General features: G+C 42.2%; 1 protein-coding gene across 1 annotated transcript in view; it reads right to left on the bottom strand.

Moving 5' to 3' along the window:
• Window positions 1-21,792, bottom strand: part of Csnk2a1 (casein kinase 2 alpha 1) — a 41,948-nt gene extending 20,156 nt beyond the window's left edge. Inside the window, 2 exon segments of the mRNA XM_006985503.4 lie at window positions 2,149-2,358; window positions 21,654-21,792. Coding sequence (XP_006985565.2) covers window positions 2,149-2,249 — 101 coding nt within the window. The 5' untranslated portion in view covers window positions 2,250-2,358; window positions 21,654-21,792.
• Between the last annotated feature and the right edge of the window lie 989 nt (window positions 21,793-22,781).

Here is a 22,781-nt window from a genome sequence, read left to right as displayed (position 1 = left end):
AGTTCCCAGCACCCACATGGTGGCTCACGACCATTTGTAACTCTAGTTTCAGGGGATTTGATCTCCTCTCCTGATCTCTGAGGGTACCATGCAAAACATTTATACATATCAAATAAGTAAATCTTAAATAAATATGGGCTGGCAAGATAGCTTAGAAGGCAAAGGTCCTTGCTAGTAGGCCTGAGTTCAAACTCTGGTCCCATACTGTGCATGGAAAGAATGAACTCCCAAATTTTTCTTTGACACATGTGGTATATGCAGCCTCCCCATCAAATAAATAAACTGCAATAATTTTTAAACCCCCCCCCAAAATAAAACAAAAAGATCAGTTAACACTCTACCATGCATGAATCCCTGATGCATAACCCAAAGTGTGCTGCTACACACCTGAATCCCAGCTCCAGAGAGCTGGAGGCAGGGGGATTAGAAGTTCAATGTCACCGGGCGGTGGTGGCACACGCCTTTAATCCCAGCACTCCGGAGGCAGAGGCAGGCGGATCTCTGTGAGTTCGAGGCCAGCCTGGGCTACAGAGAGAGTTCCAGGAAAGGCACAAAGCTACACAGAGAAACCCTGTCTCGAAAAAACAAAACAAAACAAAAACAAAAAAAAAAAAACTAAGTTCAATGTCATCCTGGGCTAAACAGCGAATTTGAGGATAATCTGAACTACACGAAGCCCTATGTCACGAAAGAAAAAAAAAGAGAAAAAAAGCCTGGGGCTATACCTCAGCAGTTGAGTACCTATCTACAATCTACAAGGTCCTAGGTTTAATGCTAAGTAATAGGGGGAAGAGGGCTAAATTCCACTTATTCTTATAATACAGTATGTACCATTATCAGCCATTCGTTTTCTCAAGCAGTTGAAAGGAGAAAGAAAAGACATAATGAACTAAGAATAATGGACAATATTAATACTATCAGATCTTTTTCTGTTCATTGAGTTCTCTTATACAAAGGCATATAAAATAATACAAGCAAGCAAATAGCACCATGTAAACATTCAAAGCAGCTCTGTAGTATCATTTCAGCAGAGCTATGACAGCATTTGGTTTTTTAAGATAAGACTCTAAGATTTCTGCAGTAAACACAGATAGTACCTAGAGTTCAAAGTCTATGATAATACAGAATTATTAAGATTATCAGTAGTGATAACATTTATAGGTTTGTACTACAGTTCTTAATGGTATTTCTAAGCCAAGAGTGTCTCCTTATATGCAGAAAAATTGCTTGCTGTTAAATATTATAGCATACCAGAATGGAACCATACCCTATGACAGTTCAGGGAGACAGTTTTAACCACTTACAGACTACAGAAAGTCATATGGAATTAGATATAAAATGCCATATATGGGAGTTAATTTTTTTTTTGAAAGATTTTATACTACATAGCCCAGGTTTGACCTCCAATTCAAGGTCATCTGGCCTTTTCAAATTGCTTTATTTTGTACTTAACTATCAAAATGCTTTTATCACAAAAAGTGACAAAACTCTCCAATTAAATGCCATGTTCAGACAGGAAATGCAAATGTTCAAAGCCTCTCATGGGTAACTATGAGGGTAAACATGGTTGTTGAAGGAAGCCACAGCTCTTGAGGATAGAACTGGGCTGCATTCCATGAAGCATATAACTAGGGTCATGGAGAGGATAAAGGGTAAATCCTGCTTCTCATCCAAAAGAAGTTTCTGTTTCTAGAGAACTATTTCTTCCTTTACTATCACCACGGGACATAACTCTGACCCCCAAAATACCTTAAGTAATTAAATTTGGTGATTTCAAAGTCTCTCAAGTACTTCAAAATCTCTCACCTATTTTCAGTGCTAGCTTTTAACTCAGAAGCCCAGGCAAGCCCTAACCTTAAGCTTAAAGCTTGAAAGCAAGCTGACAGCTAAGTCTTTCTCAGTACCCTCATGCACAAAATATATAAGCCAGAGAAGGAATCACAATGACTTTGAGACTGCAAACCCAAAAACTGAGCTTGCCAAACCACCAACCTGCAAAGTAATAAACTTGTAGCCCCAAGAAAACAAGCTCGGCTTTGTCCTTGAGCTTTGGAGGGGTCAGGGAACGCTTGCTAACATGAACTACTCAACAGATCTACAAGATACAGCACTGTGGGTGAGTACAGTGAAGTAAATGGAAATAATTACCCCCATTCCACCACATGTGACTCATAATCCCAATATTCTCGGGGTCTGTGCGTGTTAACATCTGTGTAAACTCTGGCCCTGCTTGGCACGGGTCCCGACATGTCAGACAGGTTGGCGGACAAAGCTGAACTTGATGTTTGAAGATCTGGCAGTCACTGTGTTCAGAGACAGATTTGGTTAAGACCTTGTTTCAGACCTATTTTCTTCAAACTGCAGAAGAAAAAAAAATGGAGAAAGACAAATTACTTTTCTCAAAGCATTTTGGAGGAAAACCATTTTACTAATAATAATGATTTCAAATGCTAAAATATCCCAGTTGTGCTAAAACTGATACTTATTCTGCAAAGTAGCCTGTAATCCAAAGGCAATGTTTGGATATTCTTTTTAAGATAAAAATAGCACTGAGGGTAGATACAACAGCACTGTCACTGTTTACAAAGGCATGCTAAAACAATCTAGAATGGGGAGAAGGTCACCAATTATCAATTGATTCTAACATCTTTGTTATCTTATGTTGACCCTAATCATCTGGGAGATCTTATAGACTAATTAGCAGACATATAACATTAAGATATACTTCATTTTCGATGGGCAGTGGTGGTGCAGGCCTTTAAACCCAACATTCAGGAGGCAGAGGCAGTCTGATCTTTGTGAGTTTAAGGCCAACCTGGTCTACAGAATTAGTTCCAGGACAGCCAGGGCTACACAGAGAAACCCTGTCTTGAAAACAAAACAAAACAAAAACAAAAAAGCCAAAGAAACACAAAAGTTTGAGTAATGTAGTCAGACTACTGATTCCTCATGCAGGGCTACGGTTGAAGGAAAAGCCACCTTGTGAGGAAGTACCTAAGCACTGCTGCAGAGAAGCAGTAACATCTGTGGAAAACTCAGGGAAAGGACATTTGTACTTGCTCGCCTCATTGTAAATTCAAAGATCAAAATTCAGTCAAATAAGGGCCAGGATTACAGCTCAGTAAAGAGCTTGCACAGCACCCACAAGACCTTAAATTCAGTTCCTGGTACCACAAAACCAGAAAAAGAAAACAAGCCCGATCTTAGTCAAACAAACTTGCCTTTTCTTCCAGTGGCACTAGGCCAGCATGGTGGTACATCAGGCAGATTGCTGAGGAGTCCAAGGTTACCCTGGTCTATAGAACTAGTTCCAAGACAGCCAGAGAGACAAAGAGAAACCCTGTCTTGAAAAGCAACCTCTCCCCTTTTAAAAAAAACAAAGTGGCACTAGGGGTGGCCCTAGCAGTTAAACCCAGGGCTTTGAATATGCTGGGCACATTCTACTCCTTGTTTTTTTCTCTGAATCTTCTCAATTATACTCAAAAGTGGAAAGAAAATAGGACCCAGGGAAATAAGCAAGCAAGAAGTCTGAAAGACCTTTGTTAGTCCCTGAAGATTAAAATTTTGTTCTGATGTAAGCCAAAGCCAAGAGTCCCATCTTGTAAGGTAGGTAGTCTTGTAGGTGAACCCCTCTGTAAGAACCCGGGACTCTGAAGACACTGAGGCTGCGAGTGAACTCGGAGACGACCAAGTGAAGAAATAAAGCTGTACTGGAGGTTTTTTTTTTTTTTAAATCACATCTCAACTTATTTTAAGGCAGCCTCTGGAAACCTGACAAGCAAGGTCAAGAGAGAGGAGAGAGGGAGGAAAGGAATGGAGGGAGAGTAAAGGGGGGATGTCTTGCTGTGTCTCAATGGCTCCTATACAGGAAGGGAGATCTGAAACTCAGTTGGTAGAATGCTTGTTTAGAAGGCACAAAGCAACACATAAAGCCAGGTTTACTGGCTCCCACCTATACTTATAACCCCAGTCAGTATCTGGGAAGAGGAAGCAGGAAAATTGGAAGCTCAAGGTCAGGGGCTGGAGAGATGATGGATAGCTTGGTGGTTGATAAGCCCCAAGTTCCATTCCCAGCACTCACATGGCAACTCACAACCATTTGTAGCTCGTTTCAGTGGACTGAGGGGCATTGTTCGCATGTGGTACAGAGAAGAGACATACATCAGTCAAAACACCCAAAGCAATTAAAACAAAACAAAACATTCTTAAAGAGGACCCAGGTTTGGTTCCTAGCACCCATCTGTAACCATTTGTAACTCCAGTTCTGGGGAGATCTGAACACCCTCTTCTGGCCTCCACAGGCACTACATGCACATGGTGCACATACATACACTCAGAGAAAACACAAGCATAAAACAAAAATAATTTTATTTTTACTTTCTTTTTGAGACAGTTATTTCCTGGCAATCCTAGAACTCACTGTATAGATAAGGCTGGCTGTCCTCAAACTCAGAGATTCACCTACCTCTGCTTCCCGCCCCAAGTACTGGGAATAAAGACGTGGGTCACCAAACCTGGCTAGAAATAAAACTTAAACAAACAAACCACCATTGGCTACATAGTGAATTTGAGGTCAATATGGGTTCCACGAGACACTGCCTCAAATTTTAAAAGTTAATTTGATTTTCTAAATTATTTTATGCGTATGAGTGTTTTGCCTGCATGTGTGTGCCTAGCACCTTCAGAGGTCAGAAGAGGACATAGGAGTCCCTGGAGTTATAGACGGCTGTGAGGCACCATGTGGGTACTGGGAATCAAACCAGGTCTTCTGAAAGAACAGTATTCTTTGCTGAGCCAACTCCCTAGTCCCTTTATTTCTTATTTGGTTTTTTGAGACAAGGTCTCTCTATATAGTTCTGGGGCTTGCTGTGTAGACCAGGATGGCTTTGAACTCAGGGATCTTCCTGTTTCTGCCTCCTTGTGCTGGAATTAAACGTATGCACTACCATACCTGGTCCCTCTATTACTTTTTAAGACAAGCTTTCTCTGTGTAACAGCCCTGGCTTTTCTGGAATTCATTTTGTAAACCAGGATGGCCTCGAATTCAGAGATCTGTCTGCCTCCCAAGTGCTGGGATTAAAGGTGTGAGCCACTACTACCCAGCCCTTTATTACTTTCTTAAAGATTTCTTTTTATTCTGTGTGTATGAATGTTCCCCTACATGCATGTGTGCCATATGCATAACTGGTGCTGGAGGAAGCCAGGTGTCAGATCCCTTGGAATTGGAGTTACTGTCACAAGCTGCCACAACATGCTGGGAATCAAACCTGCATCCTCTGAAGAGCAGTAAGTGCTCAACTGTTGAGCCTGAATTCCAGCCCAATTTGAGAATTTTAGCCCATCTTATCTCATTCATTCCAAAAGAGAGGAAGACAATGTAGAATAGGCATTAATTACATTCCAACAGGATACCCAATTGGACGGATGATTTACAAAATGTGAGCTTCAGAGAAGATACAGTAGCATTCAGAACTAGCCAGGCATCAACAATAGTTTAGTAGAAGCTAACTATATTTTTTCCTCATCTTAAAAGAACTTCAGTTTTTAAAGAAAGAACAAGTATCCAGCTTTAAGTCATTTCTTACTGTTACTTTTAAACTATATCTTTTGAAGCACACACAGCAAGAGATTTATTTGAACTTCTGGGGTTCTTTAAAATGGTCTTTTTTAAACATGAAAGCAAAAATTATCCTAAGACTAGCTGGTCCCTTGAATCTTTCCTGTTAAGAGACTCAATTACTGAAATTTTAAACACTCTAGACACAGAGAAAACACTACTCTGTGGCACAATGGGACAAATGAGCAAGACTGCTCTAGCTTACATACACTGCACCTTACACAGCCTTAGGCCTAAGGCTGATGTCAGAAGTCGTCCTCCAAGGTTCTTCACCTTACTCTTGGAGGCCAGGTCTCTTAAACCCAAAACTTATTGATATACCTAGTTGAAACTAGCCAGCTTGCTCAGGGGAATTCCCTGGCTCTGCCTTCCAGTGCTAGAATTACAGATGGGCAGTCACTCCTGCCTGGCATTTACCTGGTTCTGGGCATCAGAACTTAAGTCCCATTACTTGACACATCTCCATGACCCCTTTATTTTATTTATTTATTTTGAACGGGCTCTTGCTCTGTAGCCTATGCTTGTCTGATACTCCTTATGTAGCCTTGGGCTGTCCTAGTCCTTCAAGTCCTCCTGCTTTAGACTTCTTAAGTGCTGTAATTACAAACACATTAGGCCACCATGCCTGGTTTAAGCCAGAATTTTCTTTTTTTATTTTTTGTTGTTTTTTTTTCTTTTTTTTGGGGGGGGGGAGGTGGGGGGAAGGTTTTCTCTGTGTAGCCCTGGTTGTCCTGGAACTCACTCTGTAGACCAGACTGGCCTCTAACTCACAGAGATCTGCCTGGCTCTGCCTCCTGAGTGCTGGTATTAAAGGTGTGCGCCACCATGGCCCAAAGCCAGAATTCTTACCTATAGTGCTACATCTGATAGGCGCTGCTGAGGTGCTAATACTGTAAGACCCTCCAGCCTAAACACTCACACGCACCTGCACAGTGTGCCCAGACAGTGCAAGCACAGATACAGGAAAAGATAAACAGAGCTCGAGATGGCTTTGAGGATAAACGTGTTTAGCACCAAGCCTTGACAACCTGAGTTTGACTGCCAGAATCAACATGGTAGAAAGAGGTGCCCCCTCCTCACAATAGATAAATGTAATTTTTAAAACTGTGTTGGGAAATTAAATTGAGGAAAAAATAGAGATTAATAAAACTGCTGGGTAGTGGAGCATGCCTTTAATCCCAGCACTTCAGAAGCAGAGGCAAGTGGATCTCAGAGTTTGAGGTCATCCTGGTATACAGTGAGTTCCAGGACAGCCAGCACTACACAGAGAAACCCTGACTCAACAAAACAGAACAAAACAAACAAAAAACCACCACCAACAAAAAAGATTAATAAAATCAACAACTAGAATTTTGGCAGTTCCCAGGCTTTCTTTGACCTTTAAATTCCAAAGTTGCAACTGCACACTAAGAAAACTAAGAAAACTTCCTGTTGAAAACAATAAAATTTCTCTGGTCCTATTAAGGGCCCGATTTTTGAATATAATATTTATAATAGCTATGGATGTAGCTCAGTGATAGAATACTTGTATATGGACCTAGTTCGATACCCAGCATATCTCTGCAAAAAATTCACTTTAAAGCTGGGCATGATGGCATATGCCTGTAATGTTACCACTCAAGAGGAAGATCACAAGTTCCAAGACAGTCAGTCAGACTACAAAGTAAAATCTAATTCCATTAGGCCGGGTGGTGGTGGCGCACGCCTTTAATCCCAGCACTCGGGAGGCAGAGCCAGGCGGATCTCTGTGAGTTCGAGGCCAGCCTGGGCTACCAAGTGAGTCCCAGGAAAGACGCAAAGCTACGCAGAGAAACCCTGTCTCGAAAAACCAAAAAAAAAAAAAAAAAAAAAAAAAAAGATCTAATTCCATAAAGGGTCACAATAATACAACTTACTGAAGGAGGAAGCCATAGGACATTTCTTTAGATTACAATGTTAGCACACAAATGGGCCTTCTGCTTTTATTCCTAACTACAAATTATACAGCATCATTGCTTCAAAAGGCAATGCAAAGTATTTCCAACCTAAAACAAACTTATAAAAAATGGTAAAACAAAAAAATCAGCATTTGAATCCTCTGTGTAAACCAGTATCAATGTTAAATAAATGACACAACAGTGGGGTGTCTTCCAACAAAGTTGATCATTTATTTCAATTTTTAAAAAAGGAAGAAAAAAAAAACAAGTTATTTTGTTAACATAATTCTACCCTAAAAACTTAACTAATGGGCGGCAGAAAAGTCATCACCTGTCTATTTTATTTTATCTTTTGATCAGACAACTGAGGCAAAATGAATCTTAGTGTGAAACTTAATCCCACTGGCCACCATTCTCTGGAACCTAAGGACTGAAAACTTTGAGACCTAAAGTAATCTAAAGCAGAACTCAGCATTTACATCTGTAATAATCATGCTACCATTTGAATGTCTCTTAAAGTAGTGTGGCATGAGATGAATACTTTCAGGTTCAGGGGTTAAATAACCTGTCTACCCCTCCCCCCATTACAGAAGGACTAAATAGAAAAGAATAGGTTTGAATCCAAATCTATTTAGGATTCAGGACCTAAACAGGCTCTTTTACTAAATCCAATACCAGGCCCTTAAACTCTACAAACGGACCTTTAAAAACAAACAAACAAACAAACAAACAAACAAAAAGACAGGGTCTTACCATGTTTCACCTGTTTCTGCCTCCTGAGTACTATGTGCAAATTGATTTTTTAACAGCTATCCAAAACACTGCCATGTTGGGTATGGTAGTGCATGCATGGTAATCGCAGCACTCTGGAGGCAGAGGCAGGCAGATTTCTGGGAATACAAGGCCAGCCTAGTCTATACAGTAAGTTCTAGGCCAACCACGGATACATAGTGAGATTGTCTCAAAAAAGAAAAAACAAAACCCAAACTACTGTCTTGAGTTATATAAGATGTAAGGTAAGAAATAGATGTTTGAGAGGCACCTTAAAACAGAACCTTCATTTTAAAGATGAAGGTCACCTTAGCACAAGTTTTCTAGAAACTGTCATACTATGATGGCTGTTAAAAAAAAAAATGACTCTGAGATACCACCATACACCTGTCAGAATGGCTATGATCAAAAGCACTAATGACAGTCTATGTTGGAAAGGATGCGGAGCAAGGGAACACTCCTCCACTGTTGGTGGGAGTGCAAACTTGTACAGCCACTGTGGAAATCAGTATGTCCGCTTCTCAGAAAATTGGGAATCGATCTACCTCAAGACCCAGCCATATCTCTCTTGGGCATATACCCAAGGAATGCTCAATCATACCACAAAGATACATGCTCAACTATGTTCATAGCAGCATTATTCATAATAGCCAGAACCTGGAAACAACCTAGATGCCTGTCAACTGAAGAATGGATTAAGAAAATGTGGTACATATACACAATGGAGTACTACTCAGCAGAGAAAAACAATGACAGCATGAAATTTGGAGGCAAATGGATGGAACTAGAAAATATCATCCTGAGTGAGGTAACCCAAACCTAGAAGGACGAACATGGTATATACTCACTCATAAGTGGATACTAGATATAAAGCAAAGAACAATCAGATTGCAACCCACAGATCCAGGGAGGCTACATAGCAGGGGGGACCCTAGGATAACTGTGGCTTATAATAAGTTTTGGTTTTACCCAATCACTTGGCACGCTTCAGTGAAACATTTCACTATTAGGATAAGAATTTGTACTGTATAAAGCTGATAATAGAAAAATAAAATAAAATAATAATTTAAAATTTTAAAAACAGGGCTGGAGAGGTGGCTCAGAGGTTAAGAGCACTGCTTGCTCTTGCAAAGGTCCTGAGTTCAATTCCCAGCAACCACATGGTGGCTCACAACCATCTGTAATGAGATCTGGTGCCCTCTTCTTGCCTGCAGGGATACGTGCAGACAGAACACTGTATACATAATAAATAAATAAATCTTAAAAAAAAAATTAAAAACAACAAACAAAAAACCAAAAACCAGAAACACAACTACACGTTAACTACAGAGGAACACAGGTATCTGCCAGTGGATATTTAAGGAATGTTACCTGAAAATTCTTTAGTACATCAAAAGTGTGGAATGTAATATTTTGGGAGGAAAACTGGTCAGATAGACAGATGAATAAAAGTAAATAAAATATCTCCAACTGAAGTACATAGGAAAAAAAAAAACAACCCTCAACATGTTAGAAAATTCACCGTTTTGATTACCAAGCTTTTTTTTTCTCCCCAAAGCTGAGGACCGAACCCAGGGTCTTCAAGGGCGCTCTATCACTGAGCTAATCCCCAAGCCCTCCAAGCTTTGGTTTTTGAAGGATGAGTGCTGGGAAGAGTGCTTATCTAGTATGTGCAGAACCACAGGTCCAACCTTCAGTCCCACGGAGACAAAAACCGAAAGAAAAAGAGACAAAAGAGTCTGGAGACCGGGGCTACAGTTCAACTATGAGCACTTACCTCGTAAGGCCTTAGGTTCAACCCACAGCAACACACGCCCAAAAAACATGCTGTTCACTGTGCATTATGTTTACCCTGTAATCTCAGCATGCTGGAGAATCAGACAGAAGGATTACCTTAAAGACCAACCTTGGCTATACAAGCCAAGAACTTGTCTCAAAAACCCCAACCCAAAAAGGAGAGAAAACAAAAATAAATGAGAGTTTATAACTTATGCCAGGCATGGTGGTATGTGCCTGTAAGCCTTATACTTAAGCAACAGAGGTAGGATGGTTCAAGTTCAAGGCCAACCTGGTTATAACACAAGTTCCAGGATAGTCAGAGATATAGTGAGACCACATCTTAAAAACAAACAAAAGCATTTGTAAACAAAGAGTCTTATCGGGCCAGCCAAATGGCTGTTGAGTTCAATCTCAAGGATCCCCATGATACAGAGGCCATGATGTCTTACATATGAACAAACCTAGAACTCTTCCTGAGTCTGAAACAAGATTAATTCAATCTAGAAACAAGAGAATCATAGATATGGAGAATCAATCAAGCAATAAACAAACAAGCAAATAAATAAATAAATAAATGAAGAAGAATCTTAGATCTGTCTGTCCCTGAGTAAGGGAGGCATCCTATACTGGGTGTGACTGACTTACTGATCCACACCTAAACAGCAATTCAGTATCTCACTCACCTGGCAGGCCATACCAGAAACAAGATGTACAAGTCAAGAATCTCTCTAAAAAATAACTCTTGGCATCAGAAAGTGAAAATCACGAATAAAGAGTAGCAACATGATAACAACTGGTGATTTCATTAATAATCTTCACAAGAATCCTCGGAGGTGTAAGGTACTATCCCCATTTTACAGATGAAGAAGCTGAAGAATAGTAAGTCATCTCATATAGCTATTACTCCAGCTGTAGAGGTAACAAAAATCAAAGCTTGAGAGGCTGTGGAGCTTTGATCCTCAACTCGCAAGAGTAGAGTTCTTCCTCCTAGCCTTCCTGACCCCTAGCAGCTTCAGCTAATTCTAAATCCAGTTCTCTCCCATCCAGTTCCTACAGCTATATTAGAAATTATACCCAGGGCAAAGGAAGGTCCTCATGTCACCACCAAAAGCTACTAAGCTGAAAACACAGTATATTTATTATGACAAAATGCCAGCCAATTGTGAAGTTGAGGGCAAGGACATCTAGAGGTCCTTAATACAATACCTGCCAGAAGTATAGCAAGCATTCAGGAGCTGCTGAATGAATATCTTTGGACTAGTCCAAATGTCTACTTTATACTTTCTGATACAAAAGTGACACAATTTTCTAATAAATTACCCCTCCCCTTTTTAGAGGGAGTATCTTTTCTTGAGACAGGACATACTATATAACTGTAGATATACACTATATATTATACACACACAAACATATACACATACATACACACTATGTTGCTGTGGGATGTTCTGTATGTCTTGTGGGAGCCCGTTCTCGGGTTCCTCGTGGCTTTACCCAGCAGGTCCGCATAGGGGATGATTAGGACCACGAGCCTAAGTGCAGGTGTCTGAGATGGTCTGCACTTGGCTGTGCTGGGGGATGGTCTGTATGTCAAACTGCTCTGATTGGTCAATAAATAAAACACTGATTGGCCAGTGGCTAGGCAGGAAGTATAGGAGGGACTAACAGAGAGGAGAAAAGAAAGAACAGGAAGGCAGAAGGAGCCACTGCCAGCCACCGCCAGGACAAGCAGCATGTAAAGATGCTGGTAAGCCATGAGCCACGTGGCAAGGTACAGATTTATAGAAATGGGTTAATTTAAGATATTAGAACAGTTAGCAAGAAGCCTGCCCCAGCCATACAGATTGTAAGCAATATAAGTCTCTGTGTTTACTTGGTTGAGTCTGAGAGGTTGTGGGACTGGCGGGTGACAAAGATTTGTCCTGACTGTGGGCAAGGCAGGAAAACTCTAGCTACACTATGTAGATTGGCTTCTATCTCACAGGCACATATTACCAGAACTTATCTTCTGTTCATAGAGGCCATAAGAAGGCATCAGATGCCTTGGAACTGGAGTTACAGATGGTTGTGAGCCACTATGTGAGTGCTAGGAGTTGAACTCAGGCCCTCTTAGAAGAGTAGCTAGTGTTCTTAACTGCTGAGCCATCTCTCCAGTCCCACCCATTCATTTTTTTTTTTTTTTTTGGTTTTTCGAGACAGGGTTTCTCTGTGCAGTTTTGTGCCTTTCCTGGAACTCACTTGGTAGACCAGGCTGGCCTCGAACTCACAAGAGATCCGCCTGCCTCTGCCTCCCGAGTGCTGGGACTAAAGGCGTGCGCCACCACCGCCCAGCCCACCCATTCATTTTTAATAGGATGATTTTCTTAAAATTCATAGAACATCAGATATCTAAACTGAGAAATGTTCATTAGAGCATTAGTCATAACTAGAAAAATTCCAAGTGCTCACTTTTCTAAGACTAAAATGTTTCAGCTAATAAAAACCACTCAAAAAAAAATCCTCACAAGACTTAGTGTTAAAAGAACAGATGAAAAAGGTATAAAATCTGATACATACAAATTATAAAATTCCTCTAACCATTACACTTATTTCTAAAATTTTTAAGTAACAATGTACTTTTTCATGTAAGAAAACATTACAATGTAAAAAGAGCTCACCCACCATAGCAACTGTTGTTAAGTAGGGTTTTTTTTTTTTTTTTTTGGGGCGGGGGGGACCCGACAGGGTTTCTCTGTGTAGCTTTGTGCCTTTCCTGGATCTCACTCTGTAGACCAGGCTGGCCTCGAACTCACAGACATCCACCTGCCTCTGCCTCTGAGTGCTGGGATTAAAGGTGTGCACCACCCCCTGGTTTGTTTATTATCTAACGCTAAAAGACACATAATTTGCAGAAACCAATAACACCCCCACTCCTAGCTTTATCTTATGATGTGATTATCTATTACCTCAAACTTTTTAAAAGATTCAACCCTTGATTTCTATAACATGTTTGGTCAACAACTGCTGGATTCTGATCTGTAACAAAATATTTAAATATTGGCTATAAATTATCAATTGTTTCTTTTCTGTGGGGAAAAAAATCCAACTGTTCACTTTTCCAACCACACTAAAATGTTTCAGCTAATAATAATAATAATAATAATAAAAACCTCAGAAAAACTCCTAAGATCACAGTGTTAAAAGAACAAATGAAGTGGGGGCATTTGAGATGTGACACATATAAATTATAAGATTTAGGCCTATAATCCCAGCACTTGGGAAGTTGAGGGACGAAGAGCAGAAGCTCAAGTTCATCCTCAGATACTTAGTGAATTTGAGACTAGCCTGGACTACAAGAGATATGCTCAAAAAATTTTAAAAAATTTTAAAAAAAGTTGAAAGGAGTGCTAAGCATGCACGCTGGCACAAGTCTTTCAATGCCAGCACTCAGGAGATCTCTTGAGTTCAAGACCAACCTGATCTACATAGTGAGTTCCAGGCCAATCAGTTACATAGTTAAAACTTGTGTCTCAAAAACACAAACACATTCTATCTATAACCTAAACAGCTGCCACTTTTCCTTAATAATTCTAGAGGAATTTCTTCATTCAAATAGCTAGCTAGGAGTTGAGGAATGAAGCTCAGATTACACTAGAGTGCTTGCCTAGCATGCATAAATCCCTAGGTTTGATTCCCAGTGGAACATAAACCAGCCATAGTGGTGAGTACCTGTAATTACAGCACATTCAAGGCCAGTCTAGGTTATATGAGACCCTACCTTAAAATAAATAAATAAATAAATGAATGAATAAATAAGAGAACAACAAAGAAAAACACAAAAAAGAAAAATTAAACAAGTTAACAGGGTCAGGTATGGTGGTTTGTACCCAAATTCCTGTACTCATAGGCCAGCAGCAGGACTGCCATGAGTTTGAGGTCAGCTTGGTCTACATGAGACTCAAACAAACCAACCAACCCAAAGGAAACAAAAAATAAAGCTAGTTGGCCTACACTTCTCTCTAGTCCTGCTCACCCTGCCCTGTGTGTGTGTGCCTGTGTGTGCCTGTGCGCGCGCATGTCCGTGTGTGTGTGTGTGTGTGTGTGTGTGTGTGTGTGTGTGTGTGTGCGCGTGCGTGCATCCATTAGGCAACAACTAAATATGCCACTTTGAAATCATCCATCTTATGAGTCCAAAGAAATTTAGGCTTAAGCAGCTATTATTCTTGTGCAAGAAACTTGACCCTGGTGACTCAGTGAATTGTGACTGAGACAGGTTCTCTCTACACAGCCCTGGCTATTCTAAAACTTACTATGTAGACCAAGCTAGCCTTGAATTCACAGAGATCCACCAGCCTCTATTTCCCAAGTAGTGGGATTAAGGCTGTCTGCCACCATGTCTTTCTTATGATTTTAAATCAGTTATTACAAGCATTATTAATTAAAGTCTAACAATGCTAAGTCCTTGGCAAATTAAATGGCAAATCACATTAGATGTACGTTTCTGCAATTATATTATCTACAGTCAAGTTGTCAAGTTACCATTAATGTTATAAACAGTTAATATGTTGGAGACATCTTCTGTGCTAGGTATCATGCTAAATGTGTTTATATAGTCTCTCAACTAATCCTTCCAATGACTCAATGAGGAAGTAGGCAGAAAGAACTAATTACAGTCCAAGTATTTTAGGGTAATCAGAGAATACAGGTCCAAAGCCATGACTACTGCTTTGACCAGGATCCTTTGGACAGCTCTAGAACCTTCTTGGTTGCCCTTTCCTTACTGTAAAGTCTAAAAACCAAACTCAAGCATATAATCTCAAAAATCCTTCATACCCTGAAATGTTATCTTGTCAACTGTATTTCAATGAAAGAAATGGTCTTACTCTCTACTCTAATGTTTAGTTAGTCCAAATCTTATGATTCCAACTTGAGAACACCATTAAAGAAGAAAGCCAAGGAGCACAGTGGATCCCACATGTAATACCAGCACTTGGAAGGCCAAGGCAGGGAATCACAGTGAGTTCCAGGAAAGTCTGGGCTACAGAATGAGATCCTTTCTCAAAAACAAATAAACAAACTACATTTTGTAGATATGATTGCTCAATCTAACAATGGCAGGGAAAGTAACTTTGAGTGAGCTGAACTGTAAGAGGGCAGACAGACACTACCAACTTAGTGACGCTGCCAAAGTGACTCAGCACTAGAACCAGCATTTCAGCAGGTTATCTAGTCCTTTCTTACTGCATCTAAGGACAGAACAGAATACTTAAACATCAAGGGCTTGAGAGATGGTTCAGCTGTTAAGAGCACTTGGGTTAAGAGAACTCTAGTTCAATTCTCAGCCCCTACACGGAGGCATACAATCATCTAGAACTGGTTGGTTAGAGAATCACCACCCTAACATTCTGAAATAAAGCTAGCAAATGCCAGTGTAAAGTTTTCTATTGTTGCTGTAAGAAATTACTCCAAACAAAACACAAATTATAGCAGTTTCTGTAAGTCAGAAAAGCAGAATGGTCTTAACTGGGTCTTGTTGAGTGTCCAACTAGGCCAAACTCAAAGTATCAACGAACTATTTTTCTGGCTGGAAGCTCTGGGAGGAATCTACTCCCAGCTCATTCAGGTTGTTGGCTTAATTTCCTATGGCTGTAGGACTGGAGATCTGGCGCCGTTGATGACTGTCAGCTAGGGTTCTCATTGCTGCACAAGGCTGCTGCATTCATAATTTCCCTGTTGCCAGCTCCCAGAATGGCAGGATGAAATATCTGACTCCACCCAAAGTTCTTGGCTTTAAAAAAAAAAAAAAAAAAAAAAGTCTCACTATATAGTCCTGGCTGGCCTCAAACACAAAGACTCACTTGTCTCTGCTTTTGGAACGCTGGGATTAAGGGCATGGACTTCCAATCCAGCAGGTTCCTTGCTTTTTAAGGACCCATGGCTTAGACTAAAGCTCCAGGGGAGAAAAAAAAACAAGACAGAATAATCCTTTGAGTCCCTTAAAAGTCCCTCCATCAGCAGTTCTTAACCTGTGGTCAAGTCCCCTCTGGGAACTGAACAACCCTTTCAGAGGGGGTGCATATTAAGATTCATAACAGTAGCAAAATTAGTTATGAAGTAGCAATAGAAATAATTTTATGGTTGGGGGTCATCACAACACAAGGAACTGTATTAGACTGAGAACCACTCACTGCCCTAAATAGTTTTCCTTCTGCCACATAACAATATTCTAGGGATTAGGGTACCAACATTTTAGAGGGGTCATTATCTACTATAGTCTATCTTCCAGCCTCCAAAGATTTATATTCTCCTACCCACAAAATACATTCATCCTATACCAAGTTAAGTTCCCAAAGGTCTCAAACCACTATAGCATCAACCCAAAGTCCAAAAGTCTCATCTAATGCTTCCAGGTTTAAAAGAAAAATCTAAATCTAAGCCAGGAGTGGTGGCTTACAATTGTAATGCCAGCATTTGTGAGGTTACTCAACAAGCTCCTTCCAAGCCAGCCCGGAGTAATGAGTTTTAGGCTAGCAAGGAATACATGGCAAAATCCTACCTCAAAACAAAAACCAGCAACAAAACCTCATCATTTAATTTAGGTATAAGATATTCTGGGTTACAATATATAACTAAAACATTTGGGACACAAATATAAGAAATATACCAAAAGTGGGGGCTGGAGAGATGGCTCAGTGGTTAAGAGCACTGACTGCCCTTCCAGAGGTCCTGAGTTCAATTCCCAGCAACCACATGGTGGCTCACAACCATCTGTAATGAGATCTGGCGCCCTCTTCTGGCCTGCAGACATACATGCTGTATACATAATAAATAAATCTTTAAAAAAAAAAAAAAGAAAGAAATATATCAAAAGTAAATCCCAAATCCACTCCATGTCCTGCACAAAGAAAATCCTCTGTTGTTTTGTGTTCCAATCCCCTAGGCTCTTGGTTCCACTTGAGGTAAGGGGGGGGGGGGGCGCGGGCGCACACCTCTATATGAAAAGCAACACTATTTCAACAATCCTCTTTAATTTTTCCTACTTCTTTCAGTGGACACTAACAATGTTCCTATAGGCATAAAATTATCAAGAATGTAACGGGGCTTTCATTAATTTCACAGAGGTCATCCACTCCCTTACAAAGACATTCAAAATTAAAGCAAGCTTTCACTTTCATCATTTTGCTAGAATATTTAAGTGTTAAAAAAAATCTAAGTTTATTTGCAAATCAACTTACAAACTCTGCCTCCCACAAAAACACAAGATATAACTTCTGCTCAATTTGCTGGCCAGTCATCTCTCCTCGGTTTGCGGTAACATGTAACTCACTCCTATCTCAGTCTTCACTAGTGAAGTCATTAACATCCACATTCCTACTAACAATCTGTTCTAGGTCTTTTCTATCATACTCCTCAAAATTCTTCCAGCCTCCACCCACTGCCACTTCTAAGTTTAGGTAACAGTACACCCTGCTCCTGGTACCAAAATCTAATCTAGTGTTCTGCTACCATATTACCATCAATGTGGTGACTTATATCATTACAAATTTATTCTCTTGTGTTTTATATATATATAAATTGGGTAAGCCTGTCTAGGTTAGGGTCTCAAGACCAAAATTAAGTTATATGAAAGCCGTTTTGCTCTCTGAGCTCTCTGGAGAGATCCACTTCTAACTTCATTTGGATGCTGGCCTTCAGCTCCTTGTGGTTGTAGGACTGAGGTCTCCATTGCCTTGCTGTCGTAACACCCGAGGCTACCCACACTCCTTCTCAGAGTCTCTTTGCAGCCTTATCTAAATGCACCGAATGGAGTCATCTCATGCTTTAAGTTCGTCTGATTTCCCCATACACCAATCTAATACAGCTGGGAAAAGTACCGATTTTAAGTGCTCATGTAATCAGTCTGTGACTAAGCCAGGATCCAGGTTAATTTCCTATTTTAAGATTTTGGGGCTGGAGTGATGGCTCAGTAGGTAATGCTCTTTCCATAGGACCTGAATTTCATTCCTAGCAACCCCCACCAGGCAGTTTACAACTGTCTGTTACTCTAACTGCAGGGGACTCAACACTTCTTTCTGGCCTCCATAAGTACCCACATACATATAATTTAAAACAAAATCTTTCAGAGAGTCTTAACATTAACTACACCTGCAAAGTCCTTTTCTACTATATAATAGTATATTTACAGATTGTGTAGATCAAAATATGGTGACACACACACAGATGGGGTATCATCTGCCCCAAGTTAAGGCTTTAAATCCAATTTCTTTTCTTTCTTTCCTTTTTCTTCAAGACAGGATTTCTCTATGTAGCACTGGCTGTCCTGGAACTCACTCTGTAGCCCAGGCTGGCTTCAAATTCAGAGATCCGCCTGCCTCTGCCACCCAAGTACTGGGATTAAAGGCAAGCACCACCACCACCTGGCTTAAATCCAATTTCTAATAAAGTCTTCCTTGTCTTTAAATGACTGTAAGATGTAAAAATGTTTTGGTCAGGCCTGAGGAGGTGCTAAATTCGTAAAGTGCTTGCTATAAAAGCATAAAGCCGCCGGGCGGTGGCGGTACATACCTTTAATCCCAGCACTCGGGAGGAAGAGGCAGCGGATCTTTGTGAGTTCAAGGCCAGCCTGGTCTACAGAGCGAGATCCAGGAAAGGCACCAAAGCTACATAGAGAAACCCTGTCTCAAAAAACCAAAAAGCACAAAGCCCTAAATTCAATCCTCAGCATCAACATAAAAAGTCAGGTGTAGAAATCCCAGCATAGGTGGGAAGGAGAAACAAGAGGATCCCTGGGGCTGGCTGGATAGCCAGTCCAGCTAGATCATGGAATTCCAGATTTAGTGAGATACTGTCTCAGGAAAATAAAATAAAATGCTGGGTGGTAGTGGCAGTGGTGGTGCACACTTTTAATGCCAGCACTCATAGGCAGAGGCAGGCGAATCTCCAAGTTCATGGCCAGCCTGGTCTACAGAGCAAGTCCCAGGACAGCCAGAGCTACACACAGAAACCCTGTTTCAAGATAAAATAAGGTAGAGGGGCTGAGAGATAGCAAACCAGCTAAGAATGAGTATTGCTCTTGTAGAGGTCTGATCGTTCAGTTCTCACTAAACATACTGGGCAGCTCACAACTGCCTATAATTCCAGCTCCAAAGTTCCCAACCCTCCTCTGGACACCAGCATTCATGTACACACACATATCCCCACAAGATACAAATTTTTTGTTTTTGTTTTTCAAGACAGGATTTCTCTGTGTAGCCCTGGTTGTCCTGGAACTCGATCTGTAAACCAGGCTGGCCTCGAACTCTGAGATCCGCCTGCCTCTGCCTCCTAAGTACTGGGATTAAAGGTATGCATCACCATCACCCAACAATCCACAGACATAGATCTTTTAAAAAAAGAAAATTAATTAAGGGGCTGGAGAGATGGCTTAGTGGTTCCGAGCACTGGTTGTTTCTTCCAGAGGACCATGGTTCAATTCCCAGCACTCACATGGTGCTCACAACCATTTGTAGCTCCAGTCCCAGGAGATCCATCAAATATTCTCCTCTGACCTCTATGGACATACATACACAAACAAGTAAATAAGCAAATATTTTTTTAAAAAAAACTTTAATAAATAAAAAAGGCAGAGAACAACTGAGGAAGAAGACACATGACATCCACTTCTGGCCTCCACATTCACCTACAGACAAAAAGGTATACACTCATGAATATATACACACATACAAAATGTTATGTTCAGAGATAAATCCAGTACCAAGAAGTTGGATGTAGTAATCACACCTATAATTCCAGTACTTTTGAAGGCTGAGTCGAGCAGACTCAAGACACACTGTTTCAAAACACAAAAGCAAGCAAACAGCAACACTGGGCACAAGAACCAAAAGCATACCATGGAAATGTTACCTAGTTCATCCAAATTCCAACTTCCAGGTAACCCAGAAACTGGTTCATGATCCCCCTTGAGTACTTGACTTTCTGTTCTTGTTTTCCACAAAAGCCAAAAAATAAAGCAGGTATGGTGTGCTTAGTTTGTTTCAAAGAAAAGTTGCCAAAGAGTAACCTAAGTTTGCAACTATTCATAAAACCAATCTAAGTAAATATCCAACCCTTTGCTTCTTTCTTCAAGTTACATATCCTCCTCCAATAACAAACGAAATATTTCAAAGTCAAGGAAGGACAAACTTGCCCTGGTAGGACTGCAGCAGGTGAACTTTTCAAGACGACATACAGGGAAGTTAGTGTCTGTCCTGGACTTTCAGCCTCAGGTGTACTAAGCAATTATAACCAACTGATCTGTAATAACTACAGAGATGAATGCTGAAGTGATCCCTAACAATTAACTGCAGTAGATGGGAGAAATTCTGAACATATCAACTAGCCCCTTTAGTAACAAGTCAGATCTACTGAGCTCTTCCAGTCTGCTACATAGTCTAGTAAACGCTTGATACAAACTATCTTAGACACTCCTTAGCATCAACTTGCAAGCTAGGAAATACCACTATTTTACAAGTAGGAGAACAAAGCCTACAACAGAGTTTAGGTAACACGGCTAAGTCAGTGCCTCTGATATCTGAGAACCTAGGGAAGTTTAGTTCATTGCCACTGGCCTATACAGCCAGTTATTGGACGAAGTGAGGTCTTCAACTCTCGGAGAGGGGGATCTTCCCTTCCTACTTTGGTTTTCATTTTTTTTCTCCCCTAGGCCCTTTCCAAAAGATCTTAACAGTTACAAGAAAATCAGCTCTTCCCAAATAACCTGTCACCTTTTCAGAACACTTTCTTCCCCCACAAAAGCAAAGACAAGGCAGCAATTCTCCCCAACTCTGACTTTTGCTTCCCCAAAACAAACTCCAGAAGTTTCACCCATCACCGGCCTAATCGAGATCCGTCCCAACACTGCAAAAATCAAAGAAACAAATTCGAAAGTACTCTTCTTTCAAAAGGTCATTAATATGTATACTCCTAGCCAACCTTTCTCCTCCTCCACCCAGGCCCCCAGGGAGCCCTCAAGCCCAAATCCACCTGGTCGGCCGGCCCCGAGTCGCGCTCCCCTCGCCCTCCCTCACCAACAACCCCGCCCCGGGGCCCCCTCCACCTTGCACCGGGTCTGCAGGTAGGAAGTTCAGCCCCGCCCAGAGGAACCATAGAAGGCCCCTCTCCGCTGCTGCCCCGCGCGGCGCAAGGACCCACGCCACTCTGCCCTGCAGGCCCCAATCCCTCGGTGCGCTTCCCCGGCACCCGCGCGCGCGCGCCCCCCAGCTCCCTTCCCCCTTCCGCCACCCCACCTCCAAGTTGTCCCTGAGTCTCCGCCCAGTCCAGCCTCCCTCCCGCAAGAACCCGGAGTCTTGACAGCCAGCTCCCCACCCTCACCCCGGCCGAGCCCTCTGCCTCGCTCTGCGCCCTCCGGCGCGGCCGCGAGCGTCCGGGATGGGGTGCAGGGGCCTCGGCTGCTGTGTGCGGCGAGGGGGGCAGGGGAAGGCGACAGGCCGCCCGGGAGGCGGCCGAGAGCGTGCGGGGCGACCTCGCCCTGCGGCCTGGGCCGGGGCTCCCCCGCGCGCCCCGATGACCTCAGCCCACGGCTCCCTCGGTACCTGCGCTGGAAGCGGCAGCGGCAGCAGCCGCGCTCCCCTCTCCTCACACAGACAATATGGCGGCGGCGGAGGAGGAGACACACGGCTCGGCCGCCAGCCGCAGGGACCAGAGCGAGGCTACAGCCTCCGATGCCGGAAGCGGAAGCCCCCTCCCAACCAGAGGCGGGCGGAGCCGGAAAGGGTGGAGCCGGCCCGCCCTCGGAGGCGCTGGCTGAGTGCCGCCATGCTGGCTTCTTCTATGTCATCGGGCAGCGTTCGGGCGGGTGGGAGACCAGGGAGCTGAACTGGAGTTCTCATCGTAAAGCTTAGTAGTGAGAGTTCTAACAGGGGAGCGCATTTTCGTCAAGAACCTGTAATAGGTGACGAGACAAAAACATGAGCGCCCCATCAAGCATACAAGCGGTTGGTTTGACCCAGCCGAAGATGGCGTTGTGCTAGCTTTCCCGCACTACGCCTAGCGAGAGAGGCTAGCCGGCTGGTCCCTTCCTTTCCTCAAAGAAGCATGCGCCGCCTTCCCTGCTGTAGAGCGAAGCATCCTGGGAACTGGAGTCTCTTCTGCCCGGACCCCTGGTCTAGGTTTAGATTTCCAGCAGCGCTTCGCCACCTCAAACTTGGAGTTTAGACTAGCAGAAGTTGGGTACCGTAGGGGGCGTGACTCCAGATTCTACGGTCTAGAATCTAGGGAAAGCTGGTAATAACCCTCTAGAGAACAAGGCCCTGTCCCTTCCTACGCAGAGCTACCTATCCAGAATACCATAGGGTTTTCTGCCTTTCAATCTACCCTCATCCTCACTCTATTTGCACACGTTTTCTCCTCCAAACAGACACAGAACTCTTTCTGCTATGCATACTGGAGTAGATTCTCCTTTTGATCAAAATTCTCCTGTGGAGTCTCAAAATTCTCTCTTGTGTAGCAAACACTTGGCTTTATAGTCAATACCGCCCCCCCCCCCAAAAAAAAACCCCAAACCCCTTTTTAGTTCTTGCCTTCTCTAAAATTCCTGATGTTTCCACTCACTAAGACTGGCAGTGTTGCCTCCCTCTCTGAACTTGTGGACTAAATAACTTGCATGCATTTGTCGAGTTTATTCAGGGGGTTGCTTTTCTTCTGAGGACCTACTCTCTTTG

The sequence above is a fragment of the Peromyscus maniculatus genome, chromosome 4 (genome assembly GCF_049852395.1).
Source record: "Peromyscus maniculatus bairdii isolate BWxNUB_F1_BW_parent chromosome 4, HU_Pman_BW_mat_3.1, whole genome shotgun sequence".
Classification (NCBI taxonomy): Eukaryota; Metazoa; Chordata; class Mammalia; order Rodentia; family Cricetidae; genus Peromyscus; species Peromyscus maniculatus.
This window is presented reverse-complemented; position numbering and strand designations above follow the sequence as displayed.